This window comes from Oratosquilla oratoria, chromosome 4, assembly GCF_046742065.1.
Source record: "Oratosquilla oratoria isolate Oo_2021 chromosome 4, ASM4674206v1, whole genome shotgun sequence".
Taxonomy (NCBI): Eukaryota; Metazoa; Arthropoda; class Malacostraca; order Stomatopoda; family Squillidae; genus Oratosquilla; species Oratosquilla oratoria.
The window spans coordinates 3,227,645-3,250,106 of NC_134780.1; the positions used below are offsets into that span (position 1 = coordinate 3,227,645).

Below are 22,462 nucleotides of genomic sequence, written 5' to 3' on the forward strand. Positions count from 1 at the left end.
GTCCAAGATCACTCTTTGATCTGAGTATTTTTCACTTTTACATAAGTAGAACCGACACTTGGCGACTGATTACCTCCACCTCTTTCAGTCGTTGACCCAGGAACTGACCCACAGTACACATACAACGATCCTACACGTTTCAGATATGTGTGTGTGGGGGGGGGGGAGCGACTGCCGTTACTGGTTTCCAATCAGTTACCAGAGGGAGCATTTATTACACTCTCACGATCGTTTTCACCGAGCAGTTTAGGCAAATGCAGGAAAGGGGTGGAAGTGGTGTTGCAAGACAGTGGAGGATTTCCACGAGAACTCAGCTAATTTTTCGGAGGATGGGGAGGCATAGGGGGAGAGGGGGGAGAGGGGGGGTGTTGTCATGGGACGAAAACGAGTTTGATACACGCGGACAACCTGTTTCGCAACATCCAGGGCTGATGCCATACGATGCAACCTGACGCTTACAAAATAGATATATGTCGCGCATATGACGGAGAACTAATAAGAAGCTGCATCATTCTCCAGCTACGGCAACAACATCTTGGTCCAAGAAAGAACATTACACGAAGTTGGAACAAAGAAGAAATGTCTAAATAAAATTTTACACATTACGGATGTGGGCCCATATTGACATCACAATCTATTTGTAACTTTGTTAGTCATGCTTGCAGTACACTGCCTTAAAATACCTCCCATACTCCTCTTGCTGGCTTAAATGTATACTGCAAAATAATACGAATATGGAGTACTAAAACGAACGCAAGGGCGCACACGTACATAAACATAGCCGTGTATCACAACTAACACCATAGTCGGACGAAAGAAAAAGTTGCGTAAGCGAAACTATACATTTCGATTGCTAACCGCAACCCTCTTCAGTAGTACAAAACGGAAGGAGGATGCTATCTTAAATAGCAACCTCTTACAAAGGGAAGGGAACTGGGGAAAGAATAAACGTCACTACCCCAACCTTTATGTGACCTGTGGATGACATGAGGTCGGGTCAGGGGGGAGGGGGAGAGGAAACTTGTTAAAAATATATTTGGTGATAAATACAGACGCTCCTCTACTTACGTTCATTCGTTTTATGTTTTTTCGATTTTACGTTTGAACTGACTAAAAAAAAAATTGTAAAATTTGTTTTTTGAGTGAATTTTTTAGTTTAGCGCGCTCTCCGTAGTTCAAACGATACCTACGCATGACGCTGCGTCCATTGTTTACATGGCACAAATGACAGACTGAACTCCCCCTCCTCCTCCACCATCTCAATTTATGTTGCTTAAATTTACAATGTTATGTGTATAATTAATGATTTAGGGGTGTTTTGTAAGATACGGTAATAGAATTTACGGATGTATAGTACAGTAACAACTTACGTTAATTTTCAACTTACGTTCGGCCGTTCGGAACGTAACTAAAACGTAAGTTGAGGAGCGTCTGTAATCCTGATATTCTGGGGTCCATAATCGTGTATGTTACCCACATCTACTTTCCTCGTTTATAATTTAGGATAGTTTCTCGCCACACAACCCTTGAATCCTGGCTCGTGTTACTTGAAATAGCCACGAGTCTATAAACAACATCTAAGAACGACGGGACCTGCTTAGATCAAAATGGATGGCGGCCTCACGCTGTGGTGGCGAAGCCCACAGAATTAATCCGTTTTCTACCGTCGTTGCTCCTTCCTTCCATCAATCTCTACCCGCCTCCTCCACCAACCTCTATTTACTCGCCTTCTTCCCAAACTAAACTGAGGTTGCCTAAACGCGCTCACACATTGTGTGTGTGCGATTCACCACGGTCTTGGATTACGTGTTGGACTCGTGATCGACAGTTATTTCCCTCCCGGATGAGACCGCAGATCTTATATATGACCGATCAATGGGTAATGCTGTGACCTTACACCTACACACACGCACCCAACTCCCCGCCCCCGAGAGTTGGAGTACCGACTCACAGCGCATTGAAACTGAAATTATTTCAGCCCTGGGCGGGATTCGAACCCGGACCGCTGTATCAACAGTTGCGAACGCTACCACTGCGCCGTCGAGTCGTGTGTGTGTGTGTGTGTGCGCGCGCGTGCACGTGTAAGCGTGTGTTGTTTTAGCATAAGACATTTCTGTCGCCAATTTCCGAGGTAGGAACGGAGCAATGGCATAGCAACCCTGTCCGACTCCGCAGCACTAGATGGCGTTTCCATGTTAAAACCTGCTAATATGGACACTTCGTGTCATTCGCTGCAGCGACGGCAATCGTTCAAGTGTACTTACCGATCGTTCAGATTCCCTTGTTCCTGTGCCTCACCTCAACGGCTTCCTGACGATATATTTTGAAACAAAGGCGAACTTCTCCAAGGCACTGGCGAGGATTCCGACTTCGTGAGGGCAAATTCTTAGCTGAGGCGTTACGCTCTGGCCAACTCAAATCCCCTTTTCTCGTTATGCTGTGCTCTGAGAACTGAACTTTCGTGGCCCAATTCACCCTTTCGTAGCTATTCAGGACCTGTACTTTTACTCAAGTGATTACGTAAAGCAAAAGCAATACAGTGGTCTGTTTTACGAGAACATTTTTCTAACTTTCCACGCGCGTGCACACTCGAGACGCTTGTTAGTGTTTCCAGGCTCCCAACTGTCCACTCCACTCCATTACCCGCATTTTCTCCTAATTTTCCCTTTCCAACATCGGCCCATAATCCGAATCCTTGCATAGACTCAGTCACGATTGATCGACTAAACATATAAATAAAATAAACAAGAAATTAATAAATAAAAAGTCTATTCCTAGTCGCATACGCTCTAACACGACGTGTTTATGGCTGCTTCCGTGCCACATATCACCAATTATAATATACTGGTATCGCCAAAGCAGAAGAAAGTGGAATATTGTTGACAATGTAACGGCGAATGTCAGGCCGCTTTCATACGAGCGTTTCCGTGCGCGCGTTCGGGTGCGCCGCGTTTTAAACTTTACATAAGAACATAAGAATAAAGGAGACTGCAAGAGACCATAAGGCCTACACTAGGCAGCTCCGTATCCATCGCCACCTGTCGTCCCCATCCATAAAGTTGTCTAATCGTTTTTTAAAACAACTGATAGTTTCAGCGCTTACTACATGGTTACTAAGTTTATTGCATTCATCTTTCAATGGAGTTCAACGGGACCTTTCACACGACGCGTTTTGCGGTCCCATTGAACTCCATTGAGAGTTAAAACGCGGCGCACCCGAGCGCACGTACGGAAACGTTCGTGTGAAAGCGGCCGCAGCAAGTCGTACGCCTTTGAGGATCGTGTCCTGGAGATTCAAGTCCCGGCCTAAGCCTAACAATATCCTTGTCCAGTTCACTTATTTAGATCATTGCTAAAAAGTTATAAAAGCTCATTGCCTAGGAATGTTGAGGCGCCTTTTTAGTTTCCTCTTCTTTTACTGGGGAGAGTCAATCTAACATTACAATATCAACTATTACTATGAAAAACGTAACTATTTATTTTTCTTTTTTATCTGCAACCACAAACTGCTCACTAAGTCAAGCCCATCTCAATTAAGGAGTTACTAAATTTAAATTATATCTAAATTAACCTCAACACGTTCAGTTACTTTGAGCTAAATCGGGTTTCTTGACAAAAATATACATCATCGATTGTCGCTGGACTTCGGAAACTATTAGCGGAGGAAAAAAAAAAAAAAAAAAAAAAAAAAAAAAAAAAAAAAAAAAAAATTATATATAAATATATATATATATATATATATATATATATATATATATATAAATATATATATATATATATTGTCGCTTTCATCCTTCTCGCGGATGCCCCTACTACTGGACCGCTGCGGGTCTTATACCCGGACAAAGAATATAAAGGATTACAAAGGCGGAGCATGCCGACAGGAGACCTTTTGGTCCATATCTAGGTTGGATGCGGAAAAAAATTCATAATAATAAATGAATAAATAAAAACTATAATAATGTAAATAACGAATAAAATACATAAATAAATGCATAGGTATAGTTAAATAATAAACAAACAGGTAAATAGTAAATAATAAATTGACATATAACTAATAATAAATGAGAATCAAACACAAATGATAACAAAACAAAAACAAATAATATAAAATCAATAAAAAAAAATTAAAAAATCACCTCAAACCCCTTATCCACGATAATTAATTCCCCTTTGTTCTAAATCATAGCAGCGGGTTCTATTCAGCAGAAAGTCAGGCTCTGGTCAGAACAGGATCTCGATCAATCAAGAACCAATTTTGTTACTATCTGGATAGAACCCCCCCTCCCCCCCACACACTTCATATGGATTACAAAGGATTTACAAAGGATTACAAAGGCGGAGCATGCCGACAGGAGACCTTTTGGTCCATATCTAGGTCGGATGCGAAAAAATCATAATAATGATAAACAAATAAATGAATAAATAAAAACAATAATAATGTTCGGTCATTGACCAAAACTGCAGTGGAGTTAAGACACAGAACTATACTTTAGACCAGATCTGGGTTTCCTTTACATGAAAATTAAAGAAAATAAATAAATTATAAAATAAAGAAGTGAGGGAGAAAATGGCGAGGTTCCTCTCCTCTCCTGCACCTCGCTTAGCGGGGAAGAGCAGCTGATCGCACAATAAATAAACAAATCGATAAAAAATGAATAATCAAACACAACCTTCTGTCACCCTAATACACCTGTCTACTGTGACAACCCCCATCTTCACAGGCTTAAACAAAGCCCGTGGGAGTGACATTTCACTCCCCCCCCAAAAAAAAAGACAACCCCCACCTCTACCCCCACCCCAAAAAAGAAGCCCTCACCCCCCCAATAATAATAATAATAATAATAATAAATAATACAACCCCCCCCCCCACCTTCACCCCGCCCCCAAAAAGGAACCCCTACGAGGCTACGGAAGAGCACACCGGCGAAGGGGTGACCAACTACTCACCTTAGGAGAATTGTGGCCGTCTCGGGGACTCTGTACACCTGTGAACAAGAAATAAAACGATTAGTGCTAGGGCACAAAATGAATGGAGGACATCAAACAAGCAAACAAACAAACACACACACACACAAGAAGAGCGGAGAAAGAGGACTCGCAAAAAGAAAATACACACAACATTTCACACACACACAATTATATATATATATATATATATATATATATAGAGAGAGAGAGAGAGAGAGAGAGAGAGGAAAGAATGCGATACGAAGGGAGACGAGAGAACTGGGACAAGGAGGGAGGGTCTAAGATTACGAAAATAAAAATAAAAATAATAATTGTGTCTTTATCCTTGGGGACAATATACGGCCGAAAAGGTGATCATGGGGATGTCGAAGGAAAAATTTAAGCAGGATTCCATAAAAGTAAACCATAATCAGTATTCAAAGGATTACAAAGGCGGAGCATGCCGACAGGTGACCTTTTGGTCCATATCTAGGTCGGATGCGAAAAAAATCATAATAAATGAATAAATAAAAACTATAATAATGTAAGTGACAAATAAAATACATAAATTAAGTCTCCAATCATGAAATAGTTTTGCGTGAATAGTCAGCTCTTAATGTACTGACAGCAAGAAATCTATTCACAGTAATAACAGCCACAATATCAACACATTTTCATATTCACGATAGTCGCAAGTCATTCCTGAGCATTGCAAGTAAACATCAACAATCACATTAATGATATTCCCAGGAGTGACATCATACACACTGTCATTGCGAAATCACCGCAATCCTTTGGGAGTTTACCTGCCGCTTCTGCAATACCAAAGCCATCATTGCACTACTCAAGACATGTCCCTACGTTACTCGGTGAGGGCGAGTCACGGCCGCGTGGTATAAAGGGCCATTTACACGGTCAAACAGTTTGACAAACCCAGTTTGTCAGACAAGTGTTTGAAGTGATTTTGACCGTGTGAATGGGGTTATTTGTTCGTCAAACACGTTTGTCGAACGTGTTTGACAACCAAATACCCTGTTCACACGGTCAAACATCACTTCAAACACTTGTTTGACAAACTGGGTTTGTCAAACCGTTTGGCCGTCTAAATGCCCCTTAGGAGAGCACGCAAACCTTCGGCCGTTCCTGGTTCTCCTCGGGCTAAGATTGCTCGGCACCGAGCAGGGAGCTGTCCCAAACGCAAAACGAAACTTATGGACGAAAGGCGGTTCCAAGGAGAAAAGATGTTCTTGTATGAGTTTGACGTACCAGGCTACCGAAATCAAACTTCCAGTCGTGAAGAAACGGAGACTGGGTCGGGTAATTCGATCTTACGTTACCCCTAGAGTTCTGGTCACAAGTAAAGAATCGGTCAAGTGTATTCTAGATGGTGAGATTTGTTCGCAAATGACCAACTGACTGACTGGCTGACTGGCTGGCTGTTACGGGATTTGTTCCTTATAAACCCAAGCAGCCCCACGGCATCATCTCTCTCTTCTTTTCTGCTGATGTGGGAGAGGAGAGGCTCCTCGACTAATGGGCTTTAAAGATTACCTCGTCCACTAGATGACGCCCTTTACAAAAATTGTCAGAATGACGGACGATTTTATGCTGCAGAGAAGGCCTGGGGGGGTGAGAGAAAGAGGGTGGAATGGGGAGGAAAGAGGGTGGGAGGGGGAAGAGAAAGAGGGTGGGAGGGGGAAGAGAAAGAGGGTGGGAGGGGGAAGAGAAAGAGGGTGGGAGGGGGAAGAGAAAGAGGGTGGGAGGGGGAAGAGAGAGAGAGTGGGAGGGGGAAGAGAAAGAGAGTGGGAGGGGGGAGGAATCCCGATCGATCAAAATTGGTTTTCCATTATCTGCTCCCTGAGCAAGCAAAGCCGTGCCTCCAAGCCTTTCGCAAAGTCATCTTCAGCCGCCAGATCTAAATATGAGATCACCTGGATGAAGGGCAGAAGAGGAAGAAGATGAGGATCAGCAGAAAAAAAAAGCGAGGATGTGGCGGGAAGAGGAATAGGAGAAGGAGGGACGATGATAACAATGACGATGACAATGCTGGCAACAATGGCAATGACGATGACAATGACGTTGATAATTGGTTATGAAGACGATGAGTAGGAGGAAGAGGAGGAGGCGGAGGAGGAGGAGGAGGAGGGGTAGGAGGAGGGGGAGGAGGAGGGGGAGGAGGAGGGGGAGGAGGAGGGGGAGGAGGAGGGGGAGGAGGAAAGGAGGAGGAGGAGGAGGAGGAGGAGGAGGAGGGGGAGGAGGAGAAGACAGAACAGGGAAAGTGAGGGGAACGGGAGGACGAGCGAGGCATGAGGATGTGAAAGGGGAACATGAAGATGACAATGACAGTGATGATGACAATGATAAAAATGACGATGACGCTGACAGTGACGATGATTGTGATGATGCCAATGGTAACAATAATGATGACACTGATGGTGACGACGACAGTGACGATGATGATAGTGATAATAATTATGAAGGTGGTGACAGTGATAATTATGACGGTGATAATGGTGATAATGATGATGATGATGATGACGACGACGATGACGATGATGATGATGATGATGATGATAACGATGATGATAACGAAGAAGAAACAAGTATGAACAGCTGATGCTTGGAGTCACCTTTAAATTAAAACAAAGCCTTGGACTGCTCCTGACAAGGCCGATCGGAACGGACAAGCGTTCCCAACACGATCAACACTACCAACCATTTAGCAAGTCAATACTTACGCCCACACCCGCCCATCCACCCATCTTGCACGGTTTTTCAACCCTTAAACCGTCAATAATCTTGTTCATCATTTACTCCTTCGACAATCTACACGATGTAAGATTTGCAACTTCATAAAATTGGCCAGGATATAATGTAGAGGTAATACGAAGCTGTACAAAGGGCACCATACAATACAAAAAAAAAAAAAAAAAAATTTATATATGTATGTATATATATATATATATATATATATATATATATATATATATATATATATTCAATAAACAATATGCAAGGGACGCACTCTAAAAGAAGGACAATGTAATCCACAATCGTAATAATATGTACGGATAAACAACTTATATAAAAGAAAATACATGAATGGGGCAGTTTGGGCCAACACGAGCGATTCGAAACAAATGTTCAAACAAGCAAATCCGTAACAAATAAAACAATCAAACATATACAGTGGCACCTGACACCATTCATCGACATTGGTGTCAGGTAGCCATCGCACGAGACCATGATGCCCTACCAGCTTAGGAAACTTGTTCCACCGGATATGCACACACCGCACACCTTCGGCCCAGCCTCGACCTTGACGGGCCGCGAGCAACCGCAACTGTCGCGACCTAAGCCCGCCAACCTGTATCATATGGACGCGGGAACTGACCTCGGACAAGCCTCCCCGTTATAGACCACCAGGTTCATTCCCACACGTGATCACCCACCGTCTCGAGACTTTGATGCCTACACTCTAGCCCAGGGATATCTCGACCGGAGACCATGACTTTTCAAAATGGATACATGGGCGCGCGCATGCACATACGCAACCATAAACGCGTGCGCGCGCACACACACACACACACACACACGCAGTGAGTAGGTACGGGACGTTAGTCAAGGAGTTGTAACCTTGCTGTCCCGGTGTGTGGTGTGTGAGTGGTCTCAGACCTACCCAGAGATCGGCAAATAATGAGCTCTGAGCTCACTGCCGTAGGGTGGTGTCTGGCTGTCTCGACAGAGACTGCAGCAGATCCGAGGTGAATACACACACACACACACACACACACACACACACACATTTTTTCAAGCGACTTGATTCTGCTGCGGATCTGCTCCGGACCCCGTCAATCTAGAACTATTTCGCTACAAGGTACAAATTCTCAACAAATCCAATCAACCCATTAATTGAACCATCATCTGCTCCTCCAGGCCTCTGGAAACTTCTGATCGCTCCTACTCTGCTAAACTTCCACCCTAACTGGATCATCCCCAAAATCCTAAAATGTATAAAGCTAAATCAACTCATTTCCGAATGTTGTTTTATACGTTTATTTTAGATAGCACTTCATCGTTCAACTGATGGATAACAGCCTCCATGAATAATAAAATATACATAATAAATCTCCGAATATAACAGTGCTGAGAATGATTAATTAAACAGTTCAGGTACGATAATTGGTATACTGTACTTATACAATTACAAGCACCGAATATATATATATATATATATATATATATATATATATATATATATATATATATATATATGAAAAGTATACAACTTGGAAAAAGAAACTAACAAAGCAAAGCGCTTTCGTATATTACATTCAGTGCAAGGTGTAATATATACTTTGCATATATATATTATACATATATATATGCAAAGTAGACCACTTGGAAAAAAGAAACTAACAAAGCAGAGCGCTTTCATATATTACATCTTCAGTGAAACAAGATGTAATATATATATATATATATATATATATATATATATATATATATATAAATATATATATATATATACACACACACACATATGCTGAATACCACAGGGAAAAGAAAAATTCTTGGAATCCGAGCGCTTTCGTGGTATTTGTTCACACCTTCAAGGATTCCAAGAATTTTTCTTTTCCCTGTGGTATTCAGCATATCGGTGTAGTCACGTGTAATTTGTGATACTTGTGCATATATACACATATATATAAAATGTCCTCCTGAGATGTCGCTGTTTCACGGTAACCTCCGAAGGGTTGGCTGGTTATGTCTTCACAACCCAGATTATAAACTTCACATCTTAGTACGCCGGAGAGGCGCTCTGTGCTTCGTCACATTTGCGGGATCATCTCGACCGTGTGAAAGGTTCGATGAGGTAATCGTCCAGTTTACATGTAAATTGTGTATGTATGCATGCATGTGAACATGTGTGACCGCACGCGCGCGTGTGCACGCTCCGTGTAAGAGCGTGTATATAGCGTATATATAGCGTGTATATTCGTTGCTGAAACAGCCTTCCCCCCTTCCACCATTAATCCCCCAGCTTTGCTGACCCCTGCCAAGGATATCCATTCCTCTTCTGTTTGGCTTACGAATACGAATCCCGTGGCAATCCCTCGAAATGCACAAAGAATGGTTGGTTTGTTATGGAAAAATACGAGGGCAAGAAACATCTAAATCCATACAGAAAGGGGCGAAAAACACACACACACACACACACACACACACACATACAAAAAAAGTTTCGCTCTCACGATTCCATTCTCCTGGCGAGAATATCCAACAACCGATTGTTTCTGTATTTCGGTTTTTCAAAAACAAAAAACGATTACGAAAAGGAAGCCTTTCTTTCAGTTCCTTTAACTCCTCACCCCGTTCCCCATCACGGGTGCGTTACAGAGACGAATACAATACCCTGAGCAACAGGAAAACTGTCAACTGATACGGACGGGGGTTATTCAAATGAGAAAGACTTTCCTGGAGCTTAGTTGGTATCATGGAGGCCTGTACGCTGTCAGAGAAAATAATATAAAAATAAAGTATCACTGAATTCACCTTTTTTTTTCCCTACAGGCAGGAGAGTTTTATCATCTCCCCACCAACGCGCGAAAGTCCTGTTGTTACATCAGACGATCAGGCGCGGATACAAGAGGGGGGGGGCAACGCCCCGAGTATGGTACACGTTTATAACCAGTGCGAATTTATTATTTGAATTATATTTGTGAATTATATATGATTTTACATACAATTACGAGGAAAACAGACTTAAGTCTCTGGAGCAATCTCCAAGCCAACAGCATTATTCTTGGGGTTAAAATATCGGCGTGTTTCAAGTATCGGTTATCGGTTCGCCACCCCCCACCCCCCAAATAACATTCCTGGATCCGCGCCTGCACAGACGATGAGAATGGGTACCTCTGTCTGAAGTAAGTTGAGCGGACAAGACTTCTTGCTAGTCCGCCATCAACTATTGTACCCGTTCACCTCGGTTACGTAACGTTACGCAATTAGTTTCTCGAGACAGATATGCATTTTCTTTGTCTAAAGAAAACGGGTCTCGATCCTTACTACTTTTTTTTTTTTTTTTTTTTTGGGGGGGGGTTTCCGACTTTTAGGAGAATAAAATACAAACTTATACATATACTTCACAATAAATATGAATTGCAGCTGTGATGTATTGTGGGGTTTGTGATTGATTTAATGGCCGGCAATCGAAATTGGTGCGTCTCGTTTAAATACTTCTGGGACACTCCAATAGTTAATCTCATAGGTCAACACCCCTTCCCGTCTCTTCATCCCCGGTTGAGACGCTCACTTGCTGGCTAAGGAATTCACATTCAATCCCGGGCACACAGTAACAAAGCCAAGAGTACGTCTTTCTAGTCAAGAGTACCCAACCAGATTCTTTACAAAGGATTACAAAGGATTACAAAGGAGGAGCATGCCGACAGGAGACCTTTTGGTCCATAACTAGATCGGATGCGGAAAAATATTTAATAATGGTAAGTAAATAAAAGGAAAATAAATAAAAAATTATAATAATATCAATAATAATAATAATGATGATAGTAATGCGTGTAGTTTGTTAATCCAGATTTTTTTTCCTCGTCTTGTACTGGTGAAGAATCAATTCTGAAATGCATTTGATCTTTTGTCGTCCACATTCGACTGGTGGGCATTTGACCACCACTACCACGCGATTTTATTCAGTTGACGGAAAGCCCTACATACCATCGATGTCTGTATTCTCTTGTGCTTATTCTGTAGCCATCATATGGTACTTCAGCCCAGTGACATTGGCTACATGTATTCTGGTTGAAAACGCTCCCCCCACTCCACACCAAGCCTCAATTCCCAAAGGAAAAATGCCGTCCAGTCAGTATGAACAAAGCACACACACTACTATCGGAAGGTGAGGCCCCCATATCAGAATGATGATGATGATGACGATGATGACGATCATGATGACGACGATGATGATGACGATGATGACGATGATGACGACGACGATGACGACGACGATGATGACGACGATGACGACGACCCGGCTTGGTCCCCTCCCTCGGGTGGTGGGAAGGGAGGGGGAGGGGTGGTGGTCTCCGGCCTTCGATCTCCCCTAATTGACCTCGTGTAACCTTGGTTGTGAGCTCTCCGGGGTGAGTTGTTATAAGCTCCTTTACGGATCTATTTATAGGGCCTCGGTCAACAGGCCAGGTACTATAGTCTGTCAAGTTCATCACGGGTTCGCGATGGAGTGACTTCAGAACAGCTGAGTCCATTCACACAGTTTCCAACATCCGTCCACTCAATCAACACAAACTTCACACGAGACGCCTAGAAAAACTGCACGACAAACACCTAATACAACACATTACACCTAGACCGCACCGTACAGACTATCTGTCACCTGCGCCCTTCACACGTGCGGTGTACACGATAAGTCGTGTATAGTCGCGTTTATCAATAATGTATCCCTTCACCAATTTTGACTGCTGATAACAACAATATTAATGGTAGTAATGATGATAATCTAATAACAACAATAATAATAAATGATAATAATAATGTCAATAATAATAATGATAATGATAATAATGAACATAGCCCATTAATTGTCGGGACATAAGCATACACGTTGGAGGCATCAATCCTCTATGTGTAGAATACACACAACCATATCGCAAACAAAACTAACACAACTACATGCACAAACAACTACATAAACCTTTTCTTCTACTGAAATTATTTTCATTTCTAACTTTCTCTCCTACTACATCTTCTCATTTCAGTTTACCTACCACTAAAATTATTTCCAATTTCTCTATCTTTCCCTAAGACTAAGCCTCCTACTCGTTTTCTAACTTTGTTGGATGAGGATAAGAAGAATAAATATTCCTACGTAACCTAACGGTTACACATTAATCCCAGTCTCCAACCCCAAGTCTCCTGCCCATACCTCCAAAGCCACGACACCACGAAATAAATATCCCTAATCGCCCGGTGGCAAAAGCCCTCTTTTATACACTACTATCTTTTCATTTTCTTACAGACATTCTTCCCCTCCCACAAAAACCGATCCCGCGCGAGCGGATGGTCTTATCTAGTAAGTTGCAAGTCGCTATAGTCTGTACGCCCCCCCCCCCTCTCTCTCTCGTTTTTCATGTACGTGTTACTTGCATTTTTTTTTTTAAATAATCTGTACATATTAAAGGAAGCCTTATAGTACAACGAATATCACTTTTTACGACTAACAACGATTAGCTATATCCCATCCCACCAGTGACACCTCGGCGTGGCAACCTGGGAGGGAAAAAAGCGCTGTTGCCACGTGTCACAGAATTAATTCAAATCGTTGTTATAACTAAAAAGTTATATTCATTGAACTATAAAGTTTCCTTTACTCCCACCTGTGACACCTCGGCGTAGAAACCTGGGAGGGAAAAGGCGCTGTTGCCACGTGTCACAGAATTAATTCAAATCGTTGATATAACCCTAAAAAGTTATACTCATTGAACTATAAAGTTTCCTTTACTCCCACCTGTGACACCTCGTCGTGGCAACCTGGGAAGGGAAAGGCGCTGTTGCCACGTGTCACAGAATTAATTCAAATAGTTGATATAACCCTAAAAAGTTATACTCATTGAACTATAAAGTTTCCTTTACTATTTACAAAATATGAACAAAAATAAAATAACACATAGGGAATAGAGGCATGTGCTAAGTTTTATTTAGCAGAATGGCTAGTAGTAAATCATGATATACATTGAATGGACTCTTTATAGCGCACAGCCAATAGCTACGGGATATTACAAGGTGCTGCCACCGCCACAAACAATATCAAACAATCAATCAGCTATTCAGAGTCTAATACTGAACGAAGACCTCTCCCGACCTCTTACATGAGTCTTACGACTGCGCCAACATCCGTCACGTCACTCCTGCAAACTTCTCTAACTTGTCAAGACCTATTCGATACGGGTGACCCTGAAGAGAATTTCATTTCTTGTTCGATATATCTATTGCAGTCATTAAAAGACTAGCCTATTCACAAAAGTCAAAGTTTTTGCTTTAGCGTTCTGTGCATAATAAGAATTGAAAATGGCACATGCTAACACATACACGCACAACACACACACACACACACACACCCTATCCCCCTCACATGCACACACGTACTCTCATCTACACACACACACACACACACACACACACACACACACACACACACACACACACAAACTATACGGGGGGCTTATGTGATTAGGTCTATCGAGCGGAGCCTAAATGAATGACATCTTAATAACGATGGGAGTTATGGAGGTCCTGGGGATGGGTTGCTTTAGGCTGAGTAGACGGAATGGGAAGATACTGAACAGGTGGGTGAACAGTGGGCGATAATACGTGAAGAAACGGGGGTAGAGGTTAACCAGGGTTATGGAAGGCAATACGAAGGTGAAGAAACTATCTGCACATATTAAATCATGTTATTTCAACTGTTGCCAAGCGATTTCGTTCAACTGAAGAAATTCTAATCCAAGTTACAGTGTTATAGCGGGATGCATGTTGATAATGCATGTCCAATGCTTCAGTTCATCGGCCCCTATACAATGAGAATGCACAACTATCGGGGCAACACAGTATTACCGAAAGGGTAATGACAGTTACGATGGAGCGTCAGTAATGCGTCAGTAATGCTGATCGCGAAGGGGTCCGCTTTACTGTCAAGTCTTCCACATTCACATCTTATGCCGCTTTGCCTTCCATAGTCAGGGGCTCAGGGCTGACGTCATTCCATTGAACGTGTGACCAAAGACTCGATGTGGCGAACAATGTTGAACGCAAACAACGAGTACAGCGCATTCTTCTTGACGAGTGTTGACACGCGTCGGAAATGACAAAGCAGAGTCTCTTCGCGAAATATGAGGTTGGAGGAGGGGGAGGGAGAGGGGGCTATTTCAGTGCCATCGAGGCTGAGCAAGTTCATCTGAAAACTGCCCACCTTAGCTTCTTCGTCAGCTGAAGACACGCTAACAGGGCAATCAGTCTTGCTGTCAGTCCAACTTCTTTTACAACCAACGTCACCAATATTGCTTTTCCTTCGCCCTCTAGCATCCGAGCTTGGGAGGGAATTTGGTGGTGATCGTGATGGTGATGGTGGTGGTGATGGTGGTGGTGATGATGGTCCAGGATGTCACTTTCGTAATCTATGTCTTGCGTGGCCTCAGACGTCGCCTTCGCTGGCGCCAGGGGACGCGCATCCGGCCACACTGCTGACGGACTTCCTGAGACTCTTGGTTCCATTCGAGCTCCCCCTCACCTCCCACTTGCTCCTTCCCCAAGGCCTCACTGACCTCCCGACGGACAATAATCAACTGGAGTCTCCCTCACATTTAATCCTGAAGGAGATTTATCAGAGACCAAAGAATACATTTACCGCTGGAGTGAAAGAAAAAGTATGTAAACCTATTCGCATAAGGCCGGCCACACACGCGCAGTTTAAACTGACAGTTACAACTGTTCAGTTATAACTGTCAGTCGAAACTGCACGTGTGCGGGTATCTCAGTATCACCGAGATACCCACACACGTGCAGTTTCAACTGACAGTTGTAACTGAACAGCTGTAACTGTCAGTTTAAAATGCACGTGTGTGGCCGGCCTAAGAGGAAAAGGAAACTGGAAGGCGATGAAAGACTAAATTCACGTCCACCGTTATTCCCACCAACGCTGTTCCATCCCCCAATCACATTACCACCGACACTACTGCAACTACCACCTTTACCAACACTACTACTACCACCAGAACTACTTTTACCACCACAGCAACGGCCACCACAACCATCACCATCGGGAGAAGACTTCATCGTTAAGTTTGAAGTGTCTGTTCCTTTCAAACTCGCAAAGATGTCGATAGGAAACGAGGACTATATTACGTAAAGGATTGCGAGTCTTGATCAAACACACACACACACACACACACACACACACACACACACACACACACATATATGATGGCTAAAAACGGTCTGGCCAACACAGACGAATTAGGAAGAGGGAGCTCAGAGCCCAACCATAACATCCAATTACCTAACGCGTACCGACAAGTCTCCCGCGTGACGTCACAACGAAGAAATTAAGTCCGAGTGCATGTCAAGTGCCGTTCGCGTCCCTTGTTCCTCTTGACCTCCCTCCTCCCCTCTAACCAACCGACCCCGTTCCTGTAAACTGAGAGGGAGGGAGGTCATGCCTATTATTGAGGCAGCATGTAATCTGTTGCACCGTTTGTGAGCGCGTTCGTGATCTCGCTTTGCGTCTTGTACGATGAAGTTTCACATTACCAGGTAAACATGATGCACACACAGGAATACGCTGGCCTGCATTCGAACACCCAAGCAACCTAAACAGAGAGAGAGAGAGAGAGAGAGAGAGAGAGAGAGAGAGAGAGAGAGAGAGAGAGAGAGAGAGAGAAAGAGATGAAAGATGAGGAGGGAGGGAGATGGGGGCGAGAGGGTTACCGAGGGAGTAGAGAGGGGAGACCCGAGGGAGGAGAGAGGGGAGACCCGAGGGAGGAGAGAGGGGAGACCCGAGGGAGGAGAGAGGGGAGACCCGAGGGAGGAGAGGAGAGAGGGGAGACCCGAGGGAGGAGAGAGGGGAGACCCGAGGGAGGAGAGAGGGGAGACCCGAGGGAGGAGAGAGGGGAGACCCGAGGGAGGAGAGAGGGGAGACCCAAGCGAGGAGAGAGGGGAGACCCGAGGGAGGAGAGAGGGGAGACAGAGAGAGACAGACAGACTTGACCTTACTCAAGAATGACGTTACCTAAGCCGTCACTCTTCTTTCTCGTCCTTTAAGAAGCGGCGCCAGTTACCCCCTCCCCCACCACCACCTCCCCTGATGTGGCGACAGCGGTCCGTCTTTTGAAGACAACGCCACCATGATACATCAACCCACGACTCTATCCCAACGTTTGTCGGAATACGTGAAGCCCTGCTTCACTGTTACACAAATCCCTTGGTTTGAAATTCCCCTATTTCTTCGAATATTTCGACTAAGAATGCATATACAAGTGACAAACCGGCCTATAAACAAAGACATACATGCTAAATGAAAAACCTATAACTGACTATAAAACTGTAAAACTCATCTTGTGAAACGCTCTAGGCTGCATCACGAGCCCTCTTACTATATTTTCAATTTCAACAGAAGACCTGATTTTGCCTGAAATTACCCCATACTGTATGTTCACACAAATTCCTACTGCATACTAATCCCCTATTACCTATTCCCTCAAGCCTTCAAACGTGAACCAAAGGCAGACTCTATTTACATATAAATTAGTTCTTTCAAAGACGCGGGAGTCACGTAGAGCCACGTGAAAGTGAACGCAAGAGATACAAGCAAGTCGCCGTCCAGAAAGGGTGGAGATTCAAATAGAGTAAGTACATGCATATCCCCCTCCCCCTATCCCTGCACACACACACACACACACACACACACACACACACACACACACAGAAGAGACCTGAAAAAGAACAGTTTCCCCTACAGGGTAATAGACGTTTGGAACCAGTTAGATGAAAATGTGGTGTGTGCAAAAACGATACACGAATTTAAAAACAGTCTAGATAAAACGAGATATGAAGACGGTACACCACGAGCATAGCTCCCCTTCCCGTAAGATACAGCTAGGTAAATACACACACACACACACACACACACACGCACACACGAAACTTTATACGCTATTGTACGCTACTAGACACTTGACTCGCTCCAATGGCCCCCTTGCCCTGTTCTGCTCCAAGACGCGCCCGCCATCTATTAACGAAGATGAAACAACAATACCATTGGGTCAGGTAGGTTACTGTTGAAATCCTTTGAAGACAATTACTCCGACAGACAAGACGCTGACGAGGCACTGAATTTACGCAATGCACCAGGAATTGGGACGAAAGTGACCAAACAATTGTTCCTTCAGCCGACAGTCTAACCTGACGACGATATTTCTTAATTATGCAACACATTCTTTCGTTGTAGAGCATTTGATTTGCCACTATTCTTCCCTTATAAATCATTAATCAAAGTTATTTTTGCAAATACGCTTGCACTGGTGCGACAACGAAAATACATTTGGATAATAGTGACGACGGCTATATACAGAAGAGGCTGTCTTTCACGACAGCAGAAGTGGCGGGGATGCCCCTCTGTTTCCGGACACCTCGTATTATGGCTAAGGCTCGAAAGTCCCCAACAGCAGCATGTGCCCACAAGGTTCTCAAAAGAAACTGTTGACATTACATTTGAAAACACGTACACAAGTCCACAAATGGATCGAGAATGAACAGGTTTGGGTGACCAGAAAGAAGTTGGAAATCAATTCGCGCATCAAAAGGACAAGAGACCAACCATTTATGATAGAAATAGAAAGACCCGATACCTCTCCATGCCAAACAACTATACCAAGTCAACTCCAGTGTAATTTCGAATTTGTTACATGGGACGCTCCGAACTCTCCCGTAACCCAAATTACTTTAATCCAAACTCCCTTCAGGAAATCAACAATGCACCTGAAAAATCGTTCGCCATTAGTCAGTCCAATGACTATGGATATGATCAGAGGGACGAGGAGCTGGGAGGGACGAAGCATCGTTCTTCGGTTGGCTGCAAGGTGGACTAACTTTGGCTACCACAATATTTTGAAAAATTGTATTTGTACTTCACTATGTAGTATATATATATATATATATATATATATATATATATATATATATATATATATATATATATATACTACAATAGGGTGGAGGGTGGAGGGGTGTGGAGTGTATTCAGGGATGGAATGGGTGGGAATGATTTCATGCCCTTTCCTTTTTGGCTACCTCCCTTGTAAGGGGGAAAAAGCCTTGGTATATGTATGTGTATGTATATATATACATATACATATATACATATACATATATACATATATATACACATATATACATATATATATACATATACATATATATATAACAAACAAGACTGAGCACTTTCGTCTATTCAGACACCTTGAAAATGTCTGAATAGACAAGAGTGCTCGGTCTCATTTTTGTTATTTTCCTAGTGGTTTTTCTGCAGACTAGAATCACGCGTTCAAGTGATTTCTTCTGCGTATATATATTCTTAATGGAGGATATATTCCGAGAGGTTGTCAAAGTTCGCATACATGCTGCATGTACATTACAAACATGCATAACACACACACACACACACTAATCTATGGCTATTATCATAAAATTGGGACACTACTTCGCCTCGTTTCTGTCACCCATTCTGAAGAAAAGAAAGACGAATCCATCTAAGAAGTCCTTGAACAACCATTCAACAACATTCGAGGCGTCAGTGTTACCAAGGTCCTGTCTGCTGTGGCCAAGCGGACTGGCTGGCTGGGCCCCACTTATCCACCCTGTTTATCTTCGAGTCTCGTCAGTCTAATTCTGGACTCTCGACACAGAGGCTGCGGTCTGCTTAACAAAAGGCGAGATCAAGCACTCCGAAATAGACCGGTTGGGTGTTGGGTAACGCGAGGGTCGTCACGCTGTCCCGACCACGCAACGCGCAGTTAATGTCTCGGAATGCAGTGGATGAATATGTAACTACAATAATATCCGCGGATATTGTGACCGCTACGACCCGCGGGGTTTTCCTCCCTTACGGTAAAGGACGATGACGAAGAAACCCCCGACAACGATCATGACAACAAAAACAATCCACCACGACCACCGCATCCGTCTCCACTGCCAAAAACCATCTCCACCACCATCCCCTGCCCACTCCTCCCTCCTGTTCTTCTACTGTTGAGAAGCAGCACGACGACCTCAGATACCTTCGGAAGGTGAAACAGTCCGGTTTCTTGAAAGAACCAAAGATTCCGATTAGAGTCTGCCTCGGCCCGGACGCTTTGTGGTTGCCAACTCCTGTACTGTAGAGCGCCTTGAGAACATAAGAACATAAGAATGAAGGAAACTGCAAGAGACCATAAAGCCTACACTAGGCTGCTCCGTATCCATCACCACCTGCCATCTCCATCTATAAAGTTGTATCGTTCTTTAAAACAACTTATAGCTTCAGCGCTTACTACACAGTTACTAAATTTATTCCATTCGTCGACCATTCTATTAGTAAACAAATTCTTGCTTATTTCCTTTTTAGTTCTAAATTTGTCCAGTTTATAACCATTACTGCGAGTCCTGCCCTGTTGTTTTAATATGATGACCTTGTTTGCATCACCCTTGTTAAAACCTTTGATCCACTTGAACACCTCTATTAGATCACCCTGCACTCTGCGTCTTTCCAGAGAGTGTAAGTTAAGTTGAAGACGGCAAGAGAAGAGATCAAGAACAGTTTTTAGGTCATTACCTTCTTTGTCCAAAATAGCACCAGTGATCCGAAATACTGCGTAGATGTCCTGCCCTGTTGTTTTAATATGATGACCTTGTTTGCATCACCCTTGTTAAAACCTTTGATCCACTTGAACACCTCTATTAGATCACCCTGCACTCTGCGTCTTTCCAGAGAGTGTAAGTTAAGTTGAAGACGGCAAGAGAAGAGATCAAGAACAGTTTTTAGGTCATTACCTTCTTTGTCCAAAATAGCACCAGTGATCCGAAATACTGCGTAGATGTCCTCACTCGAAGGCGTCTGGCGACCTTGGAACATCCTACGATCCTTATCTAGGGACCCTCGGTCGGTCGGTCGGTACCGACGTACTCAAGAGTCGAGTGGTTCCTCTGGAAACCCTTATCCCTCCACCCCCCCACCCCCCACCCCACGTCTCACGGAGCAGTCTTATCTTCATGACCTGTCCTCTTCCTTCCCGACGACAGTCGACAATATATCTGCCTGAACCCTTTGTTCAGATAGCCATGCCTCTTCTGATAAGACAACCGTAGACTGTCGCAGTTATGGTTATAAATTGGACAAATTTAGATTTAAAAGGGAAATAGGCAAGAATTGGTGCACTAATAGGGTGGTCGACGAATGGAATAGACTTAGTAACCATGTAGTTAGCGCTGAAACTATCAGTTGTTTTAAGAAACGATTAGACAACTTTATGGATGGGGATGACAGGTGGTGATGGATACGGAGCTGCCTAGTGTAGGCCTTATGGTCTCTTGCAGTCTCTTTCATTCTTATGTTCTTATGTTTCCCTCAGCTGAAAAAAGATTCTGGCGGCAGCCATACCTAAATATTATTTGGGGATGGGAGATGAATCCCACAGCACACAGATTATTTTCGCACATTACTCTTTTTGAATTTGACGTCGATGTCGCAATCCCCTATGAGGAGTCTGCACGTCTCATAACGATTGATGACAATTACAAAGGATTACAAAGGCGGAGCATGCCGACAGGAGACCTTTTGGTCCATATCTATGTCGGATGCGAAAAAATCATAATAATAAAATAATAAATAAAAAATTATAATAATGTAAATAACAAATAAAATACATAAATAAATGCATAGGTATAGTTAAATAATAAACAAACAGGTAAATAGTAAATAACAATAGCGATGATGATAAACACTTGTTTCTTGTCCACGTTTCTGCGTGATTACCGCTACCATGCCTGAATGCATGCATTAGAAAGGATTCTGTAGAAGGCAAAAGGAGCCAAAAAATTCCAAAATGCTTGCGATAAAGAGGCATCGCTGGCAAACGTAAACGCATGGCCGATGACCATCACTCATTGTATGAGGCATGCATCGAATTCCAACTCCCCCAAAACTATCTTATCGAGTTAATATCCCCATCAACACCTTAATATCAAAAGCGTGCAAGCAGGAGCCAGCCAGCTGGGGGATATACGAGGTGAATACCCTGTCGTTTTTGGAAGCTGAAGATGGTTACAGACTGAGGTTAGCGGGTGAGAGCGACGTGTGGTCTACTGAACGAGGTTCGAATCCCCATGGAACACGAACGAAATACTTCCAGGTACTCGAATACTTCAGGATGGAGGTTCGCAACACGCAATAAACACACGCACGCACAATGTGTGTATGTATGTATGTATGGCTGAGCGGGTTAGGGCGTCGTTACTTGCGGCGAGGGTCGAGGTGAGGGCGGTTCGAATCCTGCCACCAGCGAAGTTGAACCAAGGGCATGGTTCATTAAATTCCACGCTACAAAGCCCTCTGTGAGGGGCACCGTCCTAGCCTCCTGATAGGAGGGGAGTGTGTGACGTTAAACCATATCATCATCACCATCATCATCAATATATATATATATATATATATATATATATATATATATATATATATATTACATGTATATATATATAATATTACATGTATATATATATAATATTACATATGTATATGTATATGTATATGTATATGCATATGTTGACTATATTATGGCAAATAAGACTGAAGGTGAAAGAAGTAAACGAGGAGTAATGGGAGAATTTCACGCTTTAACGTTTCGACCCGCAGGGTCGAAACGTTAAAGCGTGAAATTCTCCCATTACTCCTCGT

At 43.2% G+C, this 22,462-nt stretch overlaps 1 protein-coding gene across 8 annotated transcripts in view; it reads right to left on the reverse strand.

Moving 5' to 3' along the window:
• Ttd14 (TRPL translocation defect 14) overlaps positions 1 to 22,462 on the reverse strand; it is a 184,498-nt gene that overhangs the window by 82,640 nt on the left and 79,396 nt on the right. For all 8 annotated transcript variants that reach the window (XM_076183422.1, XM_076183416.1, XM_076183418.1 and 5 more), the window contains one exon: positions 4,951 to 4,988. Coding sequence is in view for 7 of the 8 variants with exons in the window: in XM_076183416.1 (XP_076039531.1) it covers positions 4,951 to 4,988 (38 nt within the window). In the remaining variant the exon portion in view is untranslated. The remainder of the gene's footprint in view (positions 1 to 4,950; positions 4,989 to 22,462) is intronic.